This window comes from Nannobrachium achirus (assembly GCF_963921795.1).
Source record: "Nannobrachium achirus genome assembly, chromosome: 1".
NCBI lineage: Eukaryota > Metazoa > Chordata > Actinopteri > Myctophiformes > Myctophidae > Nannobrachium > Nannobrachium achirus.
The window spans coordinates 57,599,014-57,615,876 of record NC_137810.1 but is presented as its reverse complement, the minus strand read 5'-3'; the positions used below and the strand labels follow the sequence as shown (position 1 = coordinate 57,615,876).

General features: G+C 44.7%; 1 protein-coding gene across 1 annotated transcript in view; it reads right to left on the bottom strand.

The window, feature by feature from the left end:
* Positions 1-1,499: 1,499 nt before the first annotated feature.
* The window catches only part of LOC308288907 (LIM/homeobox protein Lhx8), a gene marked incomplete at both ends in the record, with an annotated part of 37,844 nt that continues 22,480 nt past the window's right edge, over positions 1,500-16,863 (bottom strand). The window contains 3 exons of the mRNA XM_080730381.1: positions 1,500-1,585; positions 13,260-13,443; positions 15,111-15,206. Coding sequence (XP_080586507.1) covers positions 1,500-1,585; positions 13,260-13,443; positions 15,111-15,206 — 366 coding nt within the window. The remainder of the gene's footprint in view (positions 1,586-13,259; positions 13,444-15,110; positions 15,207-16,863) is intronic.

Sequence of the window (16,863 nt, the reverse complement as noted above, 5' to 3'; positions counted from 1 at the left end):
TGGAAGTTAAATATTTAGACGCCGATAGACAGAAAACCTAGCCTTAAAAAACCTACACTTGCCAAAAGACCGAAAACAGAACGATACTTCAGAGTCTAAGGGGACTGTGCTCTCCTGTTCAAAGGTATAGATTTAGTGTAAACAGCATTGTCATATTTATTTCTAATTTGTGCAGTACATGTTGCATGTTTTACTACATGAAAATTACAATGTTCTGAATCAATCTGTACTGTGTACTTTATAAATAAAGTGAGTATTTCTACTATTTGAATCTCACCATTAATCATTTTGTAACCAGTTGTAAGCAGATTTATTAGTGTGGTGTAATGGTTGAACCAGGGACGTGCAGAGAATGTTAGAGAGGCAGGGGCTGACATTTCTAAAAGGTCCTTTTGGTGGAAATATCGAAAATAGCAGACCTCCAGCACTTCGGCGGTCGGCTATTTTCAGTGCGTGACACCGCACTAAACTAAGCATCAAGTCAATACTGGAGATGTGGTGTGCGGCATGGATTTCTACACAGAGAGGGCAATTCTTTCAACATAAGATGCTGCATTCAAGTTCAGGAGAGTTTGGACAAGGCAATTATCTTGAATGCTGCCTTCAGGTATGGCATGGATAGAGGGAATTTTCATTTCTTTCACCATAGTAAAAACTTCATGGTCTGGAGAGGACACCTGTCATTGCATAGAATTTGATAAGTGTTGCTCCGATTTAATTCTCGTGATTTTCTTAAATTAGACATTTATTTTCAAAACAAAACATCTCAAATACGTACAATAAATAAATTAAAGAGCAATATTCAAACACTGATATTATACAAACAATGTGAAACATATTTCACGTTCATCTTCATACTTAGTCATCAACATTATTTTCCAAATGGCAGTTTAGAGTTCGCATTCACCCCCCAGTAGCACTGCACCGTCAAACTGTGACACTGCGACAAGTACACCAAGAAACATTAAAGGATGTTCATAATGCATCGTAGTGTGTTATATAATGCACACATCTCGGATTCCTATGAGGTACACAGATCTTTTCCATTTCCACAAAATACAGTACAGAATTTTGTCACTGCCATCCATAATATTACAATTAATTAAATGAATATGTATGAATTATAAATGTTCCAATAGCTCAAGAGTGTATGAGAGATGGGTGGGAGATGGTCTGGGCCCGAAGATGTTCAGAACCACAGATGGGGTCTGTCACTGAACACTGAGTGAATGCGCGCATGTGCTGGCACATACATGCACTTGATATCTGTATACACACATGCTCATGTGTGTGCATCCATTTCCCAGAGTGCGTGCACGTTCTCACTTGCATGTACTTCCTATATAGTGTATGTATGTGTGCATGATGTGAAGAAGAAGAAGGTATGTTCACATCTACAGTATATCAATTTCGGCAAGTGTATTTACTCTTGAGCAGCTCGGGACATTGGCGAAGGTGTGCGTGTGCGTGTGTGTGTGTGTGTGTGTGTGTGTGTTTTTTCAGGCATGGGACACGGGCAGAGCCAGAGAGGTCAGGGTGTGTGCAGGCAGTAGAGGCTGGAACAGCATGGACGGAGGGGAGTGAACTGTGGAGACAGACAGACAGAGGCCGTACACTGGTCAGTAAGACGTCACACATTCCTCTCACAATTCTACACTAAGCTGCAGATACAAATCTATCTTTTTTGAAGCGGTGAAAGCCGCTTCCAAGGAGTGGCTTTGTGTGTCCCGTTCATGTCCATATATGGTCATTTCAGTCCAGAATGAACATGTTTTATCTGTCCCGTACATGTGTGTCCCGTGTGTGTCCCGTTCATGTCCATATATGGTCATTCCAGTCCAGAATGAACAGGTTTTATCTGTCCCGTACATCCAGAATATGTGTAACGTCCGTCCCGGTCTGATGATTGGATGATTAAAAATGTCCAATGAGACCATACTTTGAGGATTGGTCAAGCTTCACATGACAATTCGGCCCTCCAGATAAAATCATTCATTCATTAATTCATTCAGAATTGAAAGAATGTATAGATCACAGAGTTCATAGCTCTAGAACACATAGAATAAAAGTTCACCGCTTCACTTCTTTAAGATATGTTTTGAGCTTTTATTGATAGGACTGATAGTGGGGAGAGAGATGGGGAGTGCCACGGTGCAAAAAGGTTGGTCGGGATCGGGAATGGAACAAGCGACACGCTGTCAGGCCTACACTGAGCCTAATGCCCCTGATACGCGTAGCAATTTTTTCATCAATTTCAACCAGCAACGACCAGAGGGTATGGCTAGGTATGCAGGGTTCCCACACATTTTTACCAATTAATTTCCAAAACTTTTTTCTAGAATATTTAACCCAATTTCCAGGACTATATAACAATAATTCAGCTCAATAACAGGTCGCTTACTCCTATGCGCAATGCCCAAAGACAGGTAGTGTATGCCAGTGGTTCTCAACCTTTTCAGGCCGTGACCCCCAAAATAATCAACTGGGGACCCGGGCACCCTGACGAGCACTAAGAGTTTTGGAGGAATTTTGTACAACACGGTTCTATTGTGAAAATAGCAGATCTACATGCTCACAACGCCTCGCGTTGCGAGGCGTTGGGAGCATGTAGATCGGCTATTTTCACAATTTCTGCCTCTAATATTTGACAATTTGGCCCATGTTTAATTTGTCATTTCAGTGATATTAACAAAATCAATATCCAAAGACACCTTATATTTATAGCATATCGTCGTTGTCGGGGGGGGAGGGGGGGGGGTATTTATCATCTATAAAATGTACTAAACTAGTGAAAACAGCAGATCTACAAGCACACTGTGTGCTTGTAGATCGGCTGTTTTCACTATTGTGCGACAGTCTTGTATGGTGAAGCAGGGCTTTGCTTTACCAAAAGACGTACACATTTGAAACTTGGAGATACGAGGTTTCTGCCCGACAGTGACGATATTTTAGTGATTATGTTGCGAGGAAAACGTTGAGATAATAGCCATTTTGGTTAGAACTGACTGAAAATAACTTTGTACTAAAATCCAAATAAATTCCAAATATTATCAAATTATCTCGCGGCACCCCAGGGTATGACCCTTATATAAGACCGGCATTTTCTACCGACAGATTAGTAACAAGATGTCAAAATCATTGAAGGTTTACCCTACTAACCAACTGTTTACCATAGCAACCATGTTTTTTACCTTAGCAACCAACTGTTTACCCTAGCAACCAACTGTTTACCACAGCAACCATGTTTTTTTTACCCTAGCAACCAACTGTTTACCCTAGCAACCAATTGTTTACCATGGCAACCATGTTTTCTTACCCTAGCAACCAACTGTTTACCATAGCAACCAACTGTTTACCATAGCAACCATGTTTTTTACAGGGCCTGGGATTGATGACATCAGAAATCTCCATATATGGGCATGAAAGGGATTTTGTTTCTGGAAATATGTCTGTGGGGTGCCACATTTGGAATAAAACACTTACATCACACATCTGGATATCCATACAGCCCATCTAGTTTGCCTGTGTCCATTTATGCCCATATATCTGATGACATTGGGACAATGATCTCCATATATGGGCATAAAACTTATGTTAATTAGTAAAGCCTGGGGATCTCCATATATGGGCATGAGGGGTACCCTAAAAGGGCATCATCTGGGAATAGCAAATATAGTTATCCTAGAAAGTGAAAATCTTACATCAAAGGCCATAACTACCTACCTACCACCATACTGCATTCCTCATTAAACTACCTACCAGTAAGATGCCTAAGGGAGAAAAGCAAAGGGCGAGGTTGCACCATTTCTTGGTCTTCTGGCCAGTGATGTATATCGGACCATTTAACCATATATGGAGACATCTGGTACCCATAGATATTCACAGATATGGGCTTAATATTGATGACATAAGGGATCTCCATATATGGGCGTAAAAGGGATTTGGTTCCCCTGGCATCACAGGGATCTCCATATATGGGCATAAAAGGGATTTGGTTCCCCTGACATGACAGTGATGTCAGTGGCTGGTTCTACAGAGGGGATCTCCATTTATGGGCATAAAAGGGAATGTATGTATGATGATGTCAGATATCATAGACGTCATAGGACCTTCACATAACGAATAACTGAGTAAGCATGTAAACCCGTAACATCTATATTTGGGCATGGCTGATTTATGACCTCATCATGATGACACGAGCAAACACAGCTGAATTGTATAAATGATCAGTGCAGAAACCAACAGAAGTATTTGACCAAGACTCTTGATCTTCAAGAACCCTGAGAACCTGTATTGTTTGGTATTTTACCATTTTTGGTGTTTGAAATGTTGAACTGGACTTTACATCGTGAAAGTGGATTCAATATATTGAGACTAGGGTAAAAAAACATGGTTGCTATGGTAAACAGTTGGTTGCTAGGGTAAACAGTTGGTTGCTAGGGTAAAACCATGGAACCAAAATATCACAACCTCCACCTCTCACGTCATACGGGTAGCCATAGTTACACCTGGAATGTTGAATCTCCATATATGGAGATAACCTACGCATCACACAAAGTCTGACCTCACCAGCCCATACTTGGGCATGGACGACTTATATCTCCATATACGGAGATGGCCATATATGGAGATACGATGACATCACAGAGTCCACAGCTGATGATGTGGCGTGATGTCATACAATACACAAACAAGCCCTATATAAAGGGGCAATTCTCACCAGGGAAGAGAGCATTGCCTGGAATGTTGAATCTCCATATATGGAGATAACCTACGCATCACACAAAGTCTGACCTCACCAGCCCATACTTGGGCATGGACGACTTATATCTCCATATACGGAGATGGCCATATATGGAGATACGATGACATCACAGAGTCCACAGCTGATGATGTGGCGTGATGTCATACAATAAACAAACAAGCCCTATATACTGATGCGATACGATGACATCACAGAGTCCACAGCTGATGATGTGGCGTGATGTCATACAATAAACAAACAAGCCCTATATACTGATGCGGAGATATGAGCAGGGCAAAGGTGTGACGTGTGACCGACCGACCGACCGACCGACGGACGGCCGGTGGAGGTTTTCATAGTAAACTGCTCCCTGACGGTCGCAAATACACAAACGAGCCCTACAGTACCAGTAAGACTCCCTAATCGGCAGATAAGCGACCGTTGGTCGCTTATCTCCACAATCTGTCGGTAGATAATGCCGGTCTTATATAAGGGTCATTTGTGTACGGTGTGATGTCATACTGATGTCAGCAGTGTGATGTCATACTGATGTCAGCAGCTATGTCTCTATATATGGAGTTATATGTTGTTCGTGTCCAAATATGGGGCTTGTGAGGTCAGACTTAGTGAGATTCGTCGGTTATCTACATGGTAAAAAACATGGTTGCTATGGTAAACAGTTGGTTGCTAAGGTAAAAAAAACATGGTTGCTATGGTAAACAGTTGGTTGCTAGGGCAAAAAAAATGGTTGCTATGGTAAACAGTTGGTTGCTAGGGTAAAAAAACATGGTTGCTATGGTAAACAGTTGGTTGCTAGGGTAAACAGTTGGTTGCTAGGGTAAAACCATGGTTGCTAAGGTGGTTGCTAACGTACACTAACAGACCAGCAACAACAGACTGTTGCCACAGCAACGTACACAAAGGTTTGTCTACATATGTGGTGTGATGTCATACTGATGCGGAGATATGAGCAGGGCAAAGGTGTGACGTGTGACGTGTGACCGACCGACCGACCGACCGACGGACGGCCGGTGGAGGTTTTGATACTAAACTGCGACCTACGGCCGCAATAAAGGGGCAATTCTTGCCAGGAAAGAAGCATTTCTTCGACTCAGACCTTATCGCCAGGGTTGGCTTATAGCAGCTGTCGGTAGGACCATATATGGATTCTGTTAGTGTGGATCTCCTAACAGGGCATCATCTGGGATACAATCCCTTTTATGCCCATATATGGAGATCCCTAACAGAATCCCTTTCATGCCCATATATGGAGATCCCTAACAGAATCCCTTTTATGCCCATATATGGAGATCCCTAACAGCATCCCTTTTATGCCCATATGGAGATCACTAACAGCTAACAGAATCCCTTTTATGCCCATATATGGAGATCCCTAACAGAATCCCTTTTATGCCCATATATGGAGATCCCTAACAGAATCCCTTTTATGCCCATATATGGAGATCCCTAACAGAATCCCTTCTATGCCCATATATGGAGATCCCTAACAGAATCCCTTTTATGCCCATATATGGAGATCCCTAACAGAATCCCTTTTATGCCCATATATGGAGATCCCTAACAGAATCCAATGTATGCCCATATATGGAGATCCCTAACAGAATCCCTTTTATGCCCATATATGGAGATCCCTAACAGAATCCCTTTTATGCCCATATATTATGGAGAAATCCCTGCTCTGAGTATCTGACATCAGTGTGATGTCACCTGTTTATGCCCATATATGGAGATCCCTGCTCTGCGTATCTGGTTGCTATGGTAAACAGTTGGTTGCTAGGGTAAAAAAACATGGTTGCTATGGTAAACAGTTGGTTGCTAGGGTAAACAGTTGGTTGCTAGGGTAAAACCATGGTTGCTAAGGTGGTTGCTAACGTACACTAACAAACCAGCAACAACAGACTGTTGCCACAGCAACGTACACAAAGGTTTGTGTACACATGTGGTGTGATTGCGACCGTCAGGGAGCAGTTTACTACCAGTAAGACTCCCTAATCGGGAGATAAGCGACCGTTGGTCGCTTATCTCCACAAATATCACAACCTCCACCTCTCACGTCATACGGGTAGCCATAGTTACACCTGGAATGTTGAATCTCCATATATGGAGATAACCTACGCATCACACAAAGTCTGACCTCACCAGCCCATACTTGGGCATGGACGACTTATATCTCCATATACGGAGATGGCCATATATGGAGATACGATGACATCACAGAGTCCACAGCTGATGATGTGGCGTGATGTCATACAATACACAAACAAGCCCTATATAAAGGGGCATCACGATGACATCACAGAGTCCACAGCTGATGATGTGGCGTGATGTCATACAATAAACAAACAAGCCCTATATACTGATGCGGAGATATGAGCAGGGCAAAGGTGTGACGTGTGACGTGTGACCGACCGACGGACGGCCGGTGGAGGTTTTCATAGTAAACTGCTCCCTGACGGTCGCAATCACAACCTCCACCTCTCACGTCATACGGGTAGCCATAGTTACACCTGGAATGTTGAATCTCGGAGATGGCCATATATGGAGATACGATGACATCACAGAGTCCACAGCTGATGATGTGGCGTGATGTCATACAATACACAAACAAGCCCTATATAAAGGGGCAATTCTCACCAGGGAAGAGAGCATTGCCTGGAATGTTGAATCTCCATATATGGAGATAACCTACGCATCACACAAAGTCTGACCTCACCAGCCCATACTTGGGCATGGACGACTTATATCTCCATATACGGAGATGGCCATATATGGAGATACGATGACATCACAGAGTCCACAGCTGATGATGTGGCGTGATGTCATACAATAAACAAACAAGCCCTATATACTGATGCGATACGATGACATCACAGAGTCCACAGCTGATGATGTGGCGTGATGTCATACAATAAACAAACAAGCCCTATATACTGATGCGGAGATATGAGCAGGGCAAAGGTGTGACGTGTGACCGACCGACCGACCGACCGACCGACCGACCGACCGACCGAACCGACCGACCGACGGACGGCCGGTGGAGGTTTTCATAGTAAACTGCTCCCTGACGGTCGCAATGAAAACCTCCACCGGCCGTCCGTCGGTCGGTCACACGTCACACCTTTGCCCTGCTCATATCTCCGCATCAGTATATAGGGCTTGTTTGTTTATTGTATGACATCACGCCACATCATCAGCTGTGGACTCTGTGATGTCATCGTATCGCATCAGTATATAGGGCTTGTTTGTTTATTGTATGACATCACGCCACATCATCAGCTGTGGACTCTGTGATGTCATCGTATCTCCATATATGGCCATCTCCGTATATGGAGATATAAGTCGTCCATGCCCAAGTATGGGCTGGTGAGGTCAGACTTTGTGTGATGCGTAGGTTATCTCCATATATGGAGATTCAACATTCCAGGCAATGCTCTCTTCCCTGGTGAGAATTGCCCCTTTATATAGGGCTTGTTTGTGTATTGTATGACATCACGCCACATCATCAGCTGTGGACTCTGTGATGTCATCGTATCTCCATATATGGCCATCTCCGTATATGGTGTCATACTGATGCGGAGATATGAGCAGGGCAAAGGTGTGACGTGTGACGTGTGACCGACTGACCGACCGACCGACCGACGGCCGGTGGAGGTTTTCATTGCGACCGTCAGGGAGCAGTTTACTACCAGTAAGACTCCCTAATCGGGAGATAAGCGACCGCTGGTCGCTTATCTCCACAAATATCACAACCTCCACCTCTCACGTCATACGGGTAGCCATAGTTACACCTGGAATGTTGAATCTCCATATATGGAGATAACCTACGCATCACACAAAGTCTGACCTCACCAGCCCATACTTGGGCATGGACGACTTATATCTCCATATACGGAGATGGCCATATATGGAGATACGATGACATCACAGAGTCCACAGCTGATGATGTGGCGTGATGTCATACAATACACAAACAAGCCCTATATAAAGGGGCAATTCTCACCAGGGAAGAGAGCATTGCCTGGAATGTTGAATCTCCATATATGGAGATAACCTACGCATCACACAAAGTCTGACCTCACCAGCCCATACTTGGGCATGGACGACTTATATCTCCATATACGGAGATGGCCATATATGGAGATACGATGACATCACAGAGTCCACAGCTGATGATGTGGCGTGATGTCATACAATAAACAAACAAGCCCTATATACTGATGCGATACGATGACATCACAGAGTCCACAGCTGATGATGTGGCGTGATGTCATACAATAAACAAACAAGCCCTATATACTGATGCGGAGATGGACGGACGGTCGGCCGGTGGAGGTTTTCATAGTAAACTGCTCCCTGACGGTCGCAATGAAAACCTCCACCGGCCGTCCGTCCGTCCGTCCGTCCGTCCGTCCGTCCGTCCGTCCGTCACACCTTTGTGACCATCAACAAACGTCACACCTTTGTTGATGTTTAAATCGAAGAGTCTTGGTCAAATACTTCTGTTGGTTTCTGCACTGATCATTTATACAATTCAGCTGTGTTTGCTCGTGTCATCATGATGAGGTCATAAATCAGCCATGCCCAAATATAGATTTTACGGGTTTACATGCTTACTCAGTTATTCGTTATGTGAAAGTCCTATGACGTCTATGATATCTGACATCATCATACATACATTCCCTTTTATCTCCATAAATGGAGATCCCCTCTGTAGAACCAGCCACTGACATCACTGTAATGTCAGGGGAACCAAATCCCTTTTATGCCCATATATGGAGATCCCTGTGATGCCAGGGGAACCAAATCCCTTTTATGCCCATATATGGAGATATGGAGATCCCCGTGTTGCCAGGGTAACCAAATCCATTTTATGCCCATATATGGAGATCCCTGTGATGCCAGGGGAACCAAATCCCTTTTACGCCCATATATGGAGATCCCTTATGTCATCAATATTAAGCCCATATCTGTGAATATCTTTGGGTACCAGATGTCTCCATATATGGTTAAATGGTCCGATATACATCACTGGCCAGAAGACCAAGAAATGGTGCAACCTCGCCCTTTGCTTTTCTCCCTATAGGCATCTTACTGGTAGGTAGTTTAATGAGGAATGCAGTATGGTGGTAGGTAGGTAGTTATGGCCTTTGATGTAAGATTTTCACTTTCTAGGATAACTATATTTGCTATTCCCAGATGATGCCCTTTTAGGGTACCCCTCATGCCCATATATGGAGATCCCCAGGCTTTACTAATTAACATAAGTTTTATGCCCATATATGGAGATCAGTGTCCCAATGTCATCAGATATATGGGCATAAATGGACACAGGCAAACTAGATGGGCTGTATGGATATCCAGATGTGTGATGTAAGTGTTTTATTCCAAATGTGGCACCCCACAGACATATTTCCAGAAACAAAATCCCTTTCATGCCCATATATGGAGATTTCTGATGTCATCAATCCCAGGCCCTGTAAAAAACATGGTTGCTATGGTATGAGCAACTTATGTCTCCATATATGGAGATTCAACTTCAATGAGTAACCATGGCAAACTGTCAACTGCCCGTATGTCTTGATAATTGGTAAAACAAACTTTTGGCCTATTTGTGGAGATAAGCGACCAACGGTCGCTTATCTCCCGATTAGGGAGTCTTACTGGTAGTAAACTGCTCCCTGACGGTCGCAATGAAAACCTCCACCGGCCGTCCGTCCGTCCGTCACACGTCACACGTCACACCTTTGCCCTGCTCATATCTCCGCATCAGTATGACATCACACCACATGTGTACACAAACCTTTGTGTACGTTGCTGTGGCAACAGTCTGTTGTTGCTGGTCTGTTAGTGTACGTTAGCAACCACCTTAGCAACCATGGTTTTACCCTAGCAACCAACTGTTTACCCTAGCAACCAACTGTTTACCATAGCAACCATGTTTTTTTACCCTAGCAACCAACTGTTTACCATAGCAACCAGATACACAGAGCAGGGATCTCCATATATGGGCATAAACAGGTGACATCACACTGATGTCAGATACTCAGAGCAGGGATTTCTCCATAATATATGGGCATAAAAGGGATTCTGTTAGGGATCTCCATATATGGGCATAAAAGGGATTCTGTTAGGGATCTCCATATATGGGCATACAAGGGATTCTGTTAGGGATCTCCATATATGGGCATAAAAGGGATTCTGTTAGGGATCTCCATATATGGGCATAAAAGGGATTCTGTTAGGGATCTCCATATATGGGCATAAAAGGGATTCTGTTAGGGATCTCCATATATGGGCATAAAAGGGATTCTGTTAGCTGTTAGTGATCTCCATATATGGGCATAAAAGGGATGCTGTTAGGGATCTCCATATATGGGCATAAAAGGGATTCTGTTAGGGATCTCCATATATGGGCATGAAAGGGATTCTGTTAGGGATCTCCATATATGGGCATAAAAGGGATTGTATCCCAGATGATGCCCTGTTAGGAGATCCACACTAACAGAATCCATATATGGTCCTACCGACAGCTGCTATAAGCCAACCCTGGCGATAAGGTCTGAGTCGAAGAAATGCTTCTTTCCTGGCAAGAATTGCCCCTTTATACTGTAGGGCTCGTTTGTGTATTGTATGACATCACGCCACATCATCGGCTGAGGACTGTGTGATGTCATCATATCTCCATATATGGAGACATAAGTTGCTCATGCCCAAATATGGGCTGGTGAGGTCAGACTTAGTGTGATGCGTAGGTTATCTCCATATATGGAGATTCAACTTCAATGAGTAACCATGGCAAACTGTCAACTGCCCGTATGTCTTGATAATTGGTAAAACAAACTTTTGGCCTATTCGTGGAGATAAGCGACCAACGGTCGCTTATCTCCCGATTAGGGAGTCTTACTGGTTTCTTTCTTTTATATGTTTTTTTGAGCCCTGGTGTGTGACGTCAGCCGGGAGCTCAATCAGCAAGAATAAGAGAGGGAGAGAGACAGACAGACAGACAGACAGACAGACAGACAGACATAGTGGGACAACCTATTTCACCCACAAAATAACCTGCTGACAATTAACTAGAAAGATACGATTCTGGGAAATTGTGTGGTTTCCCTGACGTGAGTCACGAAGAATCCACTGGGAAATATATTCCGTCTTACCATTTGTCCCTTTCATGCCCATATATGGATATCTCTCTATATGTCATCTGTAGGGCAACTTTGATTGATTGATTGAATATTTTATTAGACTAAAATGAAGAACCGTACAAGACAAAACAAAAGAATGTAGTACAGTCAAACACCCTGCCTAAAAGGAACACCCCAAACAAGCCCTTTGCGGTCTTGTTTACGTTGGAGGTCCTTTTCCCCCCTCTGATTGGCTACGGAACCATGGCACGTAGCCCGCGATTGGCTACAACTACACTAATAACCCTCAACCATAAAGTTGGGGTGTCCAGGTGCATACCACATATGTGGTATGCAACCAACTTTGCTGCGTGTCACTCCCCATTTCTCCCCATTTCCTGTCAGTCTACTGTCCTATCAATAAAGGCATAAAAGCCCCAAAACATATAAATTAAAAATCACACCCAATGTGAAGTGAGCGGTGGTCGTGCTTGCATAACGGATTTGAGTCTAGGATGTACAGGCTATGCTACACTCTATGGAGCGGTTTACCACCGCTCAAAAACAAAGCAGATATGCCCATACAATACATACAGTATATCGAGATGGACATGCTTAATGTCAGGACAAATTTGCAAATACACTATGGACTGGCCATGCCCTAGGCCAGCGAACACGGGTGTTAGGCAACCTTTATGACGGACATCACCACAGCTGATGTCAGGGACAGAATGGCCCATACAAGGATATATACCATGTGTGCCGTGTTTTTGAGCGGTGGTAAACCGCTCCATAGAGTGGCTGTTCGTGTGTCTGTAGCCTTTTTCCTCAGTGTTTTGCCATAGCAAAATGTGTGTACGTAGCATCATGTTTGTCTAGTGATGTCATCATCGTGTGTCTGTAGCCTTTTTCCTCAGTGTTTTGCCAGAGCAAAACGTGTGTGTGTGTAGCATCGCCTGTACATCCTAGACTCAAATCCTGGTCTGAAGACGTTATGCAAGCACGACCACCACTCACTTCACATTGGGTGTGATTTTTTAATACCGAATGGGTTCCCAGGTTGATTATCCACTGGTTTCTGTTGTTCACAGAGAGGGAGAGAGACACTCGTAGAGAGAGACGGTTTTGTTCCGCTTTGGCTTTGGTAATGTAAGCATATGTTTTCTCAAGCCAATATAGCAATACATACAGTACAATAATTAACGGGAGAGGGAGAGAGACAGATATACACACAGAGAGACATACAGTATAGGGAGGGAGAGGGAGGGAGAGGGACAGACAGTCAGAGACAGAGAGACTCATTGAGAGAGGGAAGCCTATTTCTGCTTGTCTATGAATAAATGAAATAAAAAGCATATATATTTATTTACCATCTATGAATGTGTGCAATGCAGAGAGCATGGATCCCTCCGGCCCACTGTAGGCAGTGTACTGAAGCTCCTCTGGGGTTGGTGTTGGTTGGGAGAGGCGGCTGGCCTGCACAGAACTTATAGTGGAGATGTGGCTGGGACTCACGTGTTTCTTATGACGAGCTCTGCAGTTCTGGAACCACACCTGAGTCACAGGATAGAGTTGGATGTTGTTATCAGGTTGTAGAATACGGCCTGATCAACAGGGACGTGCTGGGCCCCTGATTCACCCCGGGAAACAGAGTTGGAGAGGCCCTCATTGCGCCATCTCAGATCAAGTGACAAGCCAGTGGGCCAATTACATGAGTTATATTTTGTCGTTGTCGGGTGGAAACCTTGTATGTCCAAAACCGTTTGTTTTGTATTTATCATTTTAAAAATGATTTAAACTAGTGAAAACAGCCGATCTACAAGCACACAACGCCTCGCACCGCGAGGCGTTGTGTGCTTGTAGATCTGCTGTTTTCACTGCTTTTGTGCGACGGACTTGTATGATGAAGCAGGGCTTTGCTTTGCGAAAAAAAAATACAAATTTGAAACTTGGAGATACAAGGTTTCTGCCCGACAGTGACGATTTACTTTGTTGGCCGCCCAGCCACCAAAATGGAACGAAGGCTGTCATTTTATTTTAATTTTTTTCCTAATGGCCGGCCTGGACCGGCCGGGAATGAAGTGGCCGCTCGGGAGTTGTCCCGCTTTTCCCAATGGCCAGCACGTCCCTGTTGATCAACATCTCCTAATTTCATTTCTCCCTCATTTGCATTTTCCCGTTACTTTCTCCTCATTGGCTCATCATTGGCTCATTTCAGTGCTGCGGCGCGTTTTACGTCGGACACCACCATCTTGACCATATTCTATAGAGGCACATATTTCAGTACCCTGCTCTGTGCCTGTTCCGGAGGCGACTATTGTTTCCGTAGGCGATGTGTTGTCGACCGCGGCTTGTGATTGGCTGAACCGGAGGTAGGATTTACGGTTCTGTCCCTATCGGGACATGACTCGGACGGCGATGAGTCGGCTCAAGCGGATATCGTGTTTACCAACCGCAACTGTGGGGACGCTGTCATTGGATACTTCAAAATGTTGCGGCCGGGCAGTATTTACATACCTGCGGTCGGGAATACCCCCCCCCCCCCCCCCCCAAAGAAAACGACAAGTGTGACCTGATATATACAATGACTTTTGTCATTGCTAGTTTACGATGTGCTCGTTGATTTCGGGAGGAGGGATCTACCCGAAATCTTTCCAGTTCTCAGGCATCCCCTTTACTTCCTGAGCCACTGCTCAGGGGTCAGTTCATTATCAGTCCAATCAATTTGAATTGAACCAATTACTAAACTGTATCATGCTCATGTCTGATAGGACGACATGGGACACCATTGGCCCCTCAGTTAGGCCCACTACTGGAGTGCAAGAAGAAAACATGAAATGGCGGAATGTCTAGTAAATGGCCGGGCCTATATGGAGAGTTTAGTCATGATCTAAACTAAAGGGAAACACACACCGGCCGCGGAGGTGGCGGCACGTCAAAACAGCCGCCCCCGTTATTTTCAATGAACTAACCTACACCAGCGGCGTCACGCAGGTCTGCCACCTCTAAAATAATATTTTGATTGGATGACCGGTTTTCTGGTTCCAGTCAGAGTTATCGTCCAAAACATGAAGTGGGCTGTTATAGTGCCTTGAGGCCGGTTTGACAGATGTGGCTTGAGGTTTGGCCTACAGGAGAGAAACATTGTCTCCTGCCTTTGGCTGTCTGTTCTTCGGCCTTATTCTACCGAACCCTTACTCCAATACAAGTGTGTCACCAACCTGTATGACCCTCCTACTGAGGCCTGTCTGCTCTGCTAGTTTCTGCAGTGTCTGAGCGTCTGGGTTGTTGTCCTGGGCAAACTGGGCCTGCATCACCTGGACAGGGAGGGAGGAGGACATGGCATCAGCCTGTGCAGGTTAAATAGACATATGATGTTACCTGGTCTTTCCTCACATACACATACTGTAAACAAACACAAAACATCCATGATGTTGTTTACATATGTTCGCATCCACCACCCCCGCTATGATGAAAAATAGCAGCTTCAGCGACAGATTAGTCACCCCTCGACACAAGACAGAATGACTCGCCAGCAGACATTATGCTACAACCAAGCCCCAAGATTGAGAGTCCTTACATAAGCCTCCCTGCCAAAGACGAGGAGAGTCCACTGTTGGCCACTAGAGGGTGCTGTTCACCAAGCTATGCAGTCAGACCAAGCCCCCAGAACCTTGGGTGAGCTCTGAAGCGCATCTAGGCTTCTTTGTATTGACGCGCGTTCATACCGGAAGTGCTCGTTCATGAATTGGAGCCCCAGCGCGTCCATGAACACAAACTATGACGCAAAACGCGTCACATAGGCCCCACTACGTCACGGTTTTACTACCCGGAAGAAGGGGTGAAAACGCCTCATGCACTGGGTGAGCAACTCAATGCAAGTGGACGGGCGGGGATATCTGGTGTCCTCTCTATTCTTCTTATAACTCTATGAGTCAGACTCAGTCCCTGGCTTGCCTATGATACTGCAGGTGTTGTCAATGACATGATCGTGTGTGTGTGTGTGTGTGTGCGTGTGCGCGCGTACGCGCGTGTGTGTGTGTGCGTGTGTGTGAGAGAGACTCTCATTAACTCATTTTGTAAACCTTTGTAAAAGGTCTGCTTAACAACTTTCACAGTCTATATTGCTCATTAGTGTGGTTTCCAGTAGGGCAACCAGACTATTGTTCTAGTCCGAAACACAAAAGATTGCGTAAACATAGCTAATCAGGAAGCAGCAAAAATGATTACGGTCAACTTATTCAATCAGGAAGCAGCATTCTCGGTGACGTCACCATTATACAAGTCCATTGAGTTCAACCATTTGGTCAAGTTTCAAAAACATTTTTGGCAACAATACATAAGCAACAATACATAAGCAACCACACTTGCAATTCCCCGAATTGCATCTCTCTAGTTTTCTTTTGTTCTGTATTCACCAGCAGTTGGGGGTTCAGTGATTGCTCCAGGATACTTTGGCAGTGATGGGGGAGGGGTGAGTTCACTCCCCCACCCAGACTGTTTGTTCCCTGCCGTTCCGGGGAATCGAAACGGGAACCCTTCGGAAAAGTGCGCTCCTCTAACCCATAAGTCACCGCTGTGTGGGAAACAGTGTCATAGACTGATGTCATAGGCTGATGACATCATAGGCTGGGAACTCCACTGGAGTCATGGCTGCCAGTTCCCACCTGATGTTGTGTGGGAGTCCTGACTTCTCCAGACGGTGCTGAATAACCGCTAGTTTGCATAATGACTTCAGACTAGGATTTAAATCCAAGACAGACAGTTCATTGGCTTCGTTGCCTCCTCCAAGGATGATGACACGATCTCCCACCATGCAACAGGACAACCTACGCATGTTTAAAGACGGGCCTTTCCCATTGGGAACAATCTTCTTCCTGGAGAAAGTCTCTGGATTGAATTTCCACAGTTCATTTGTCTTGCCACCAAACAGATACAGCTCTCCATTGTGGCCAAAGACTGAATGCTGCCAAT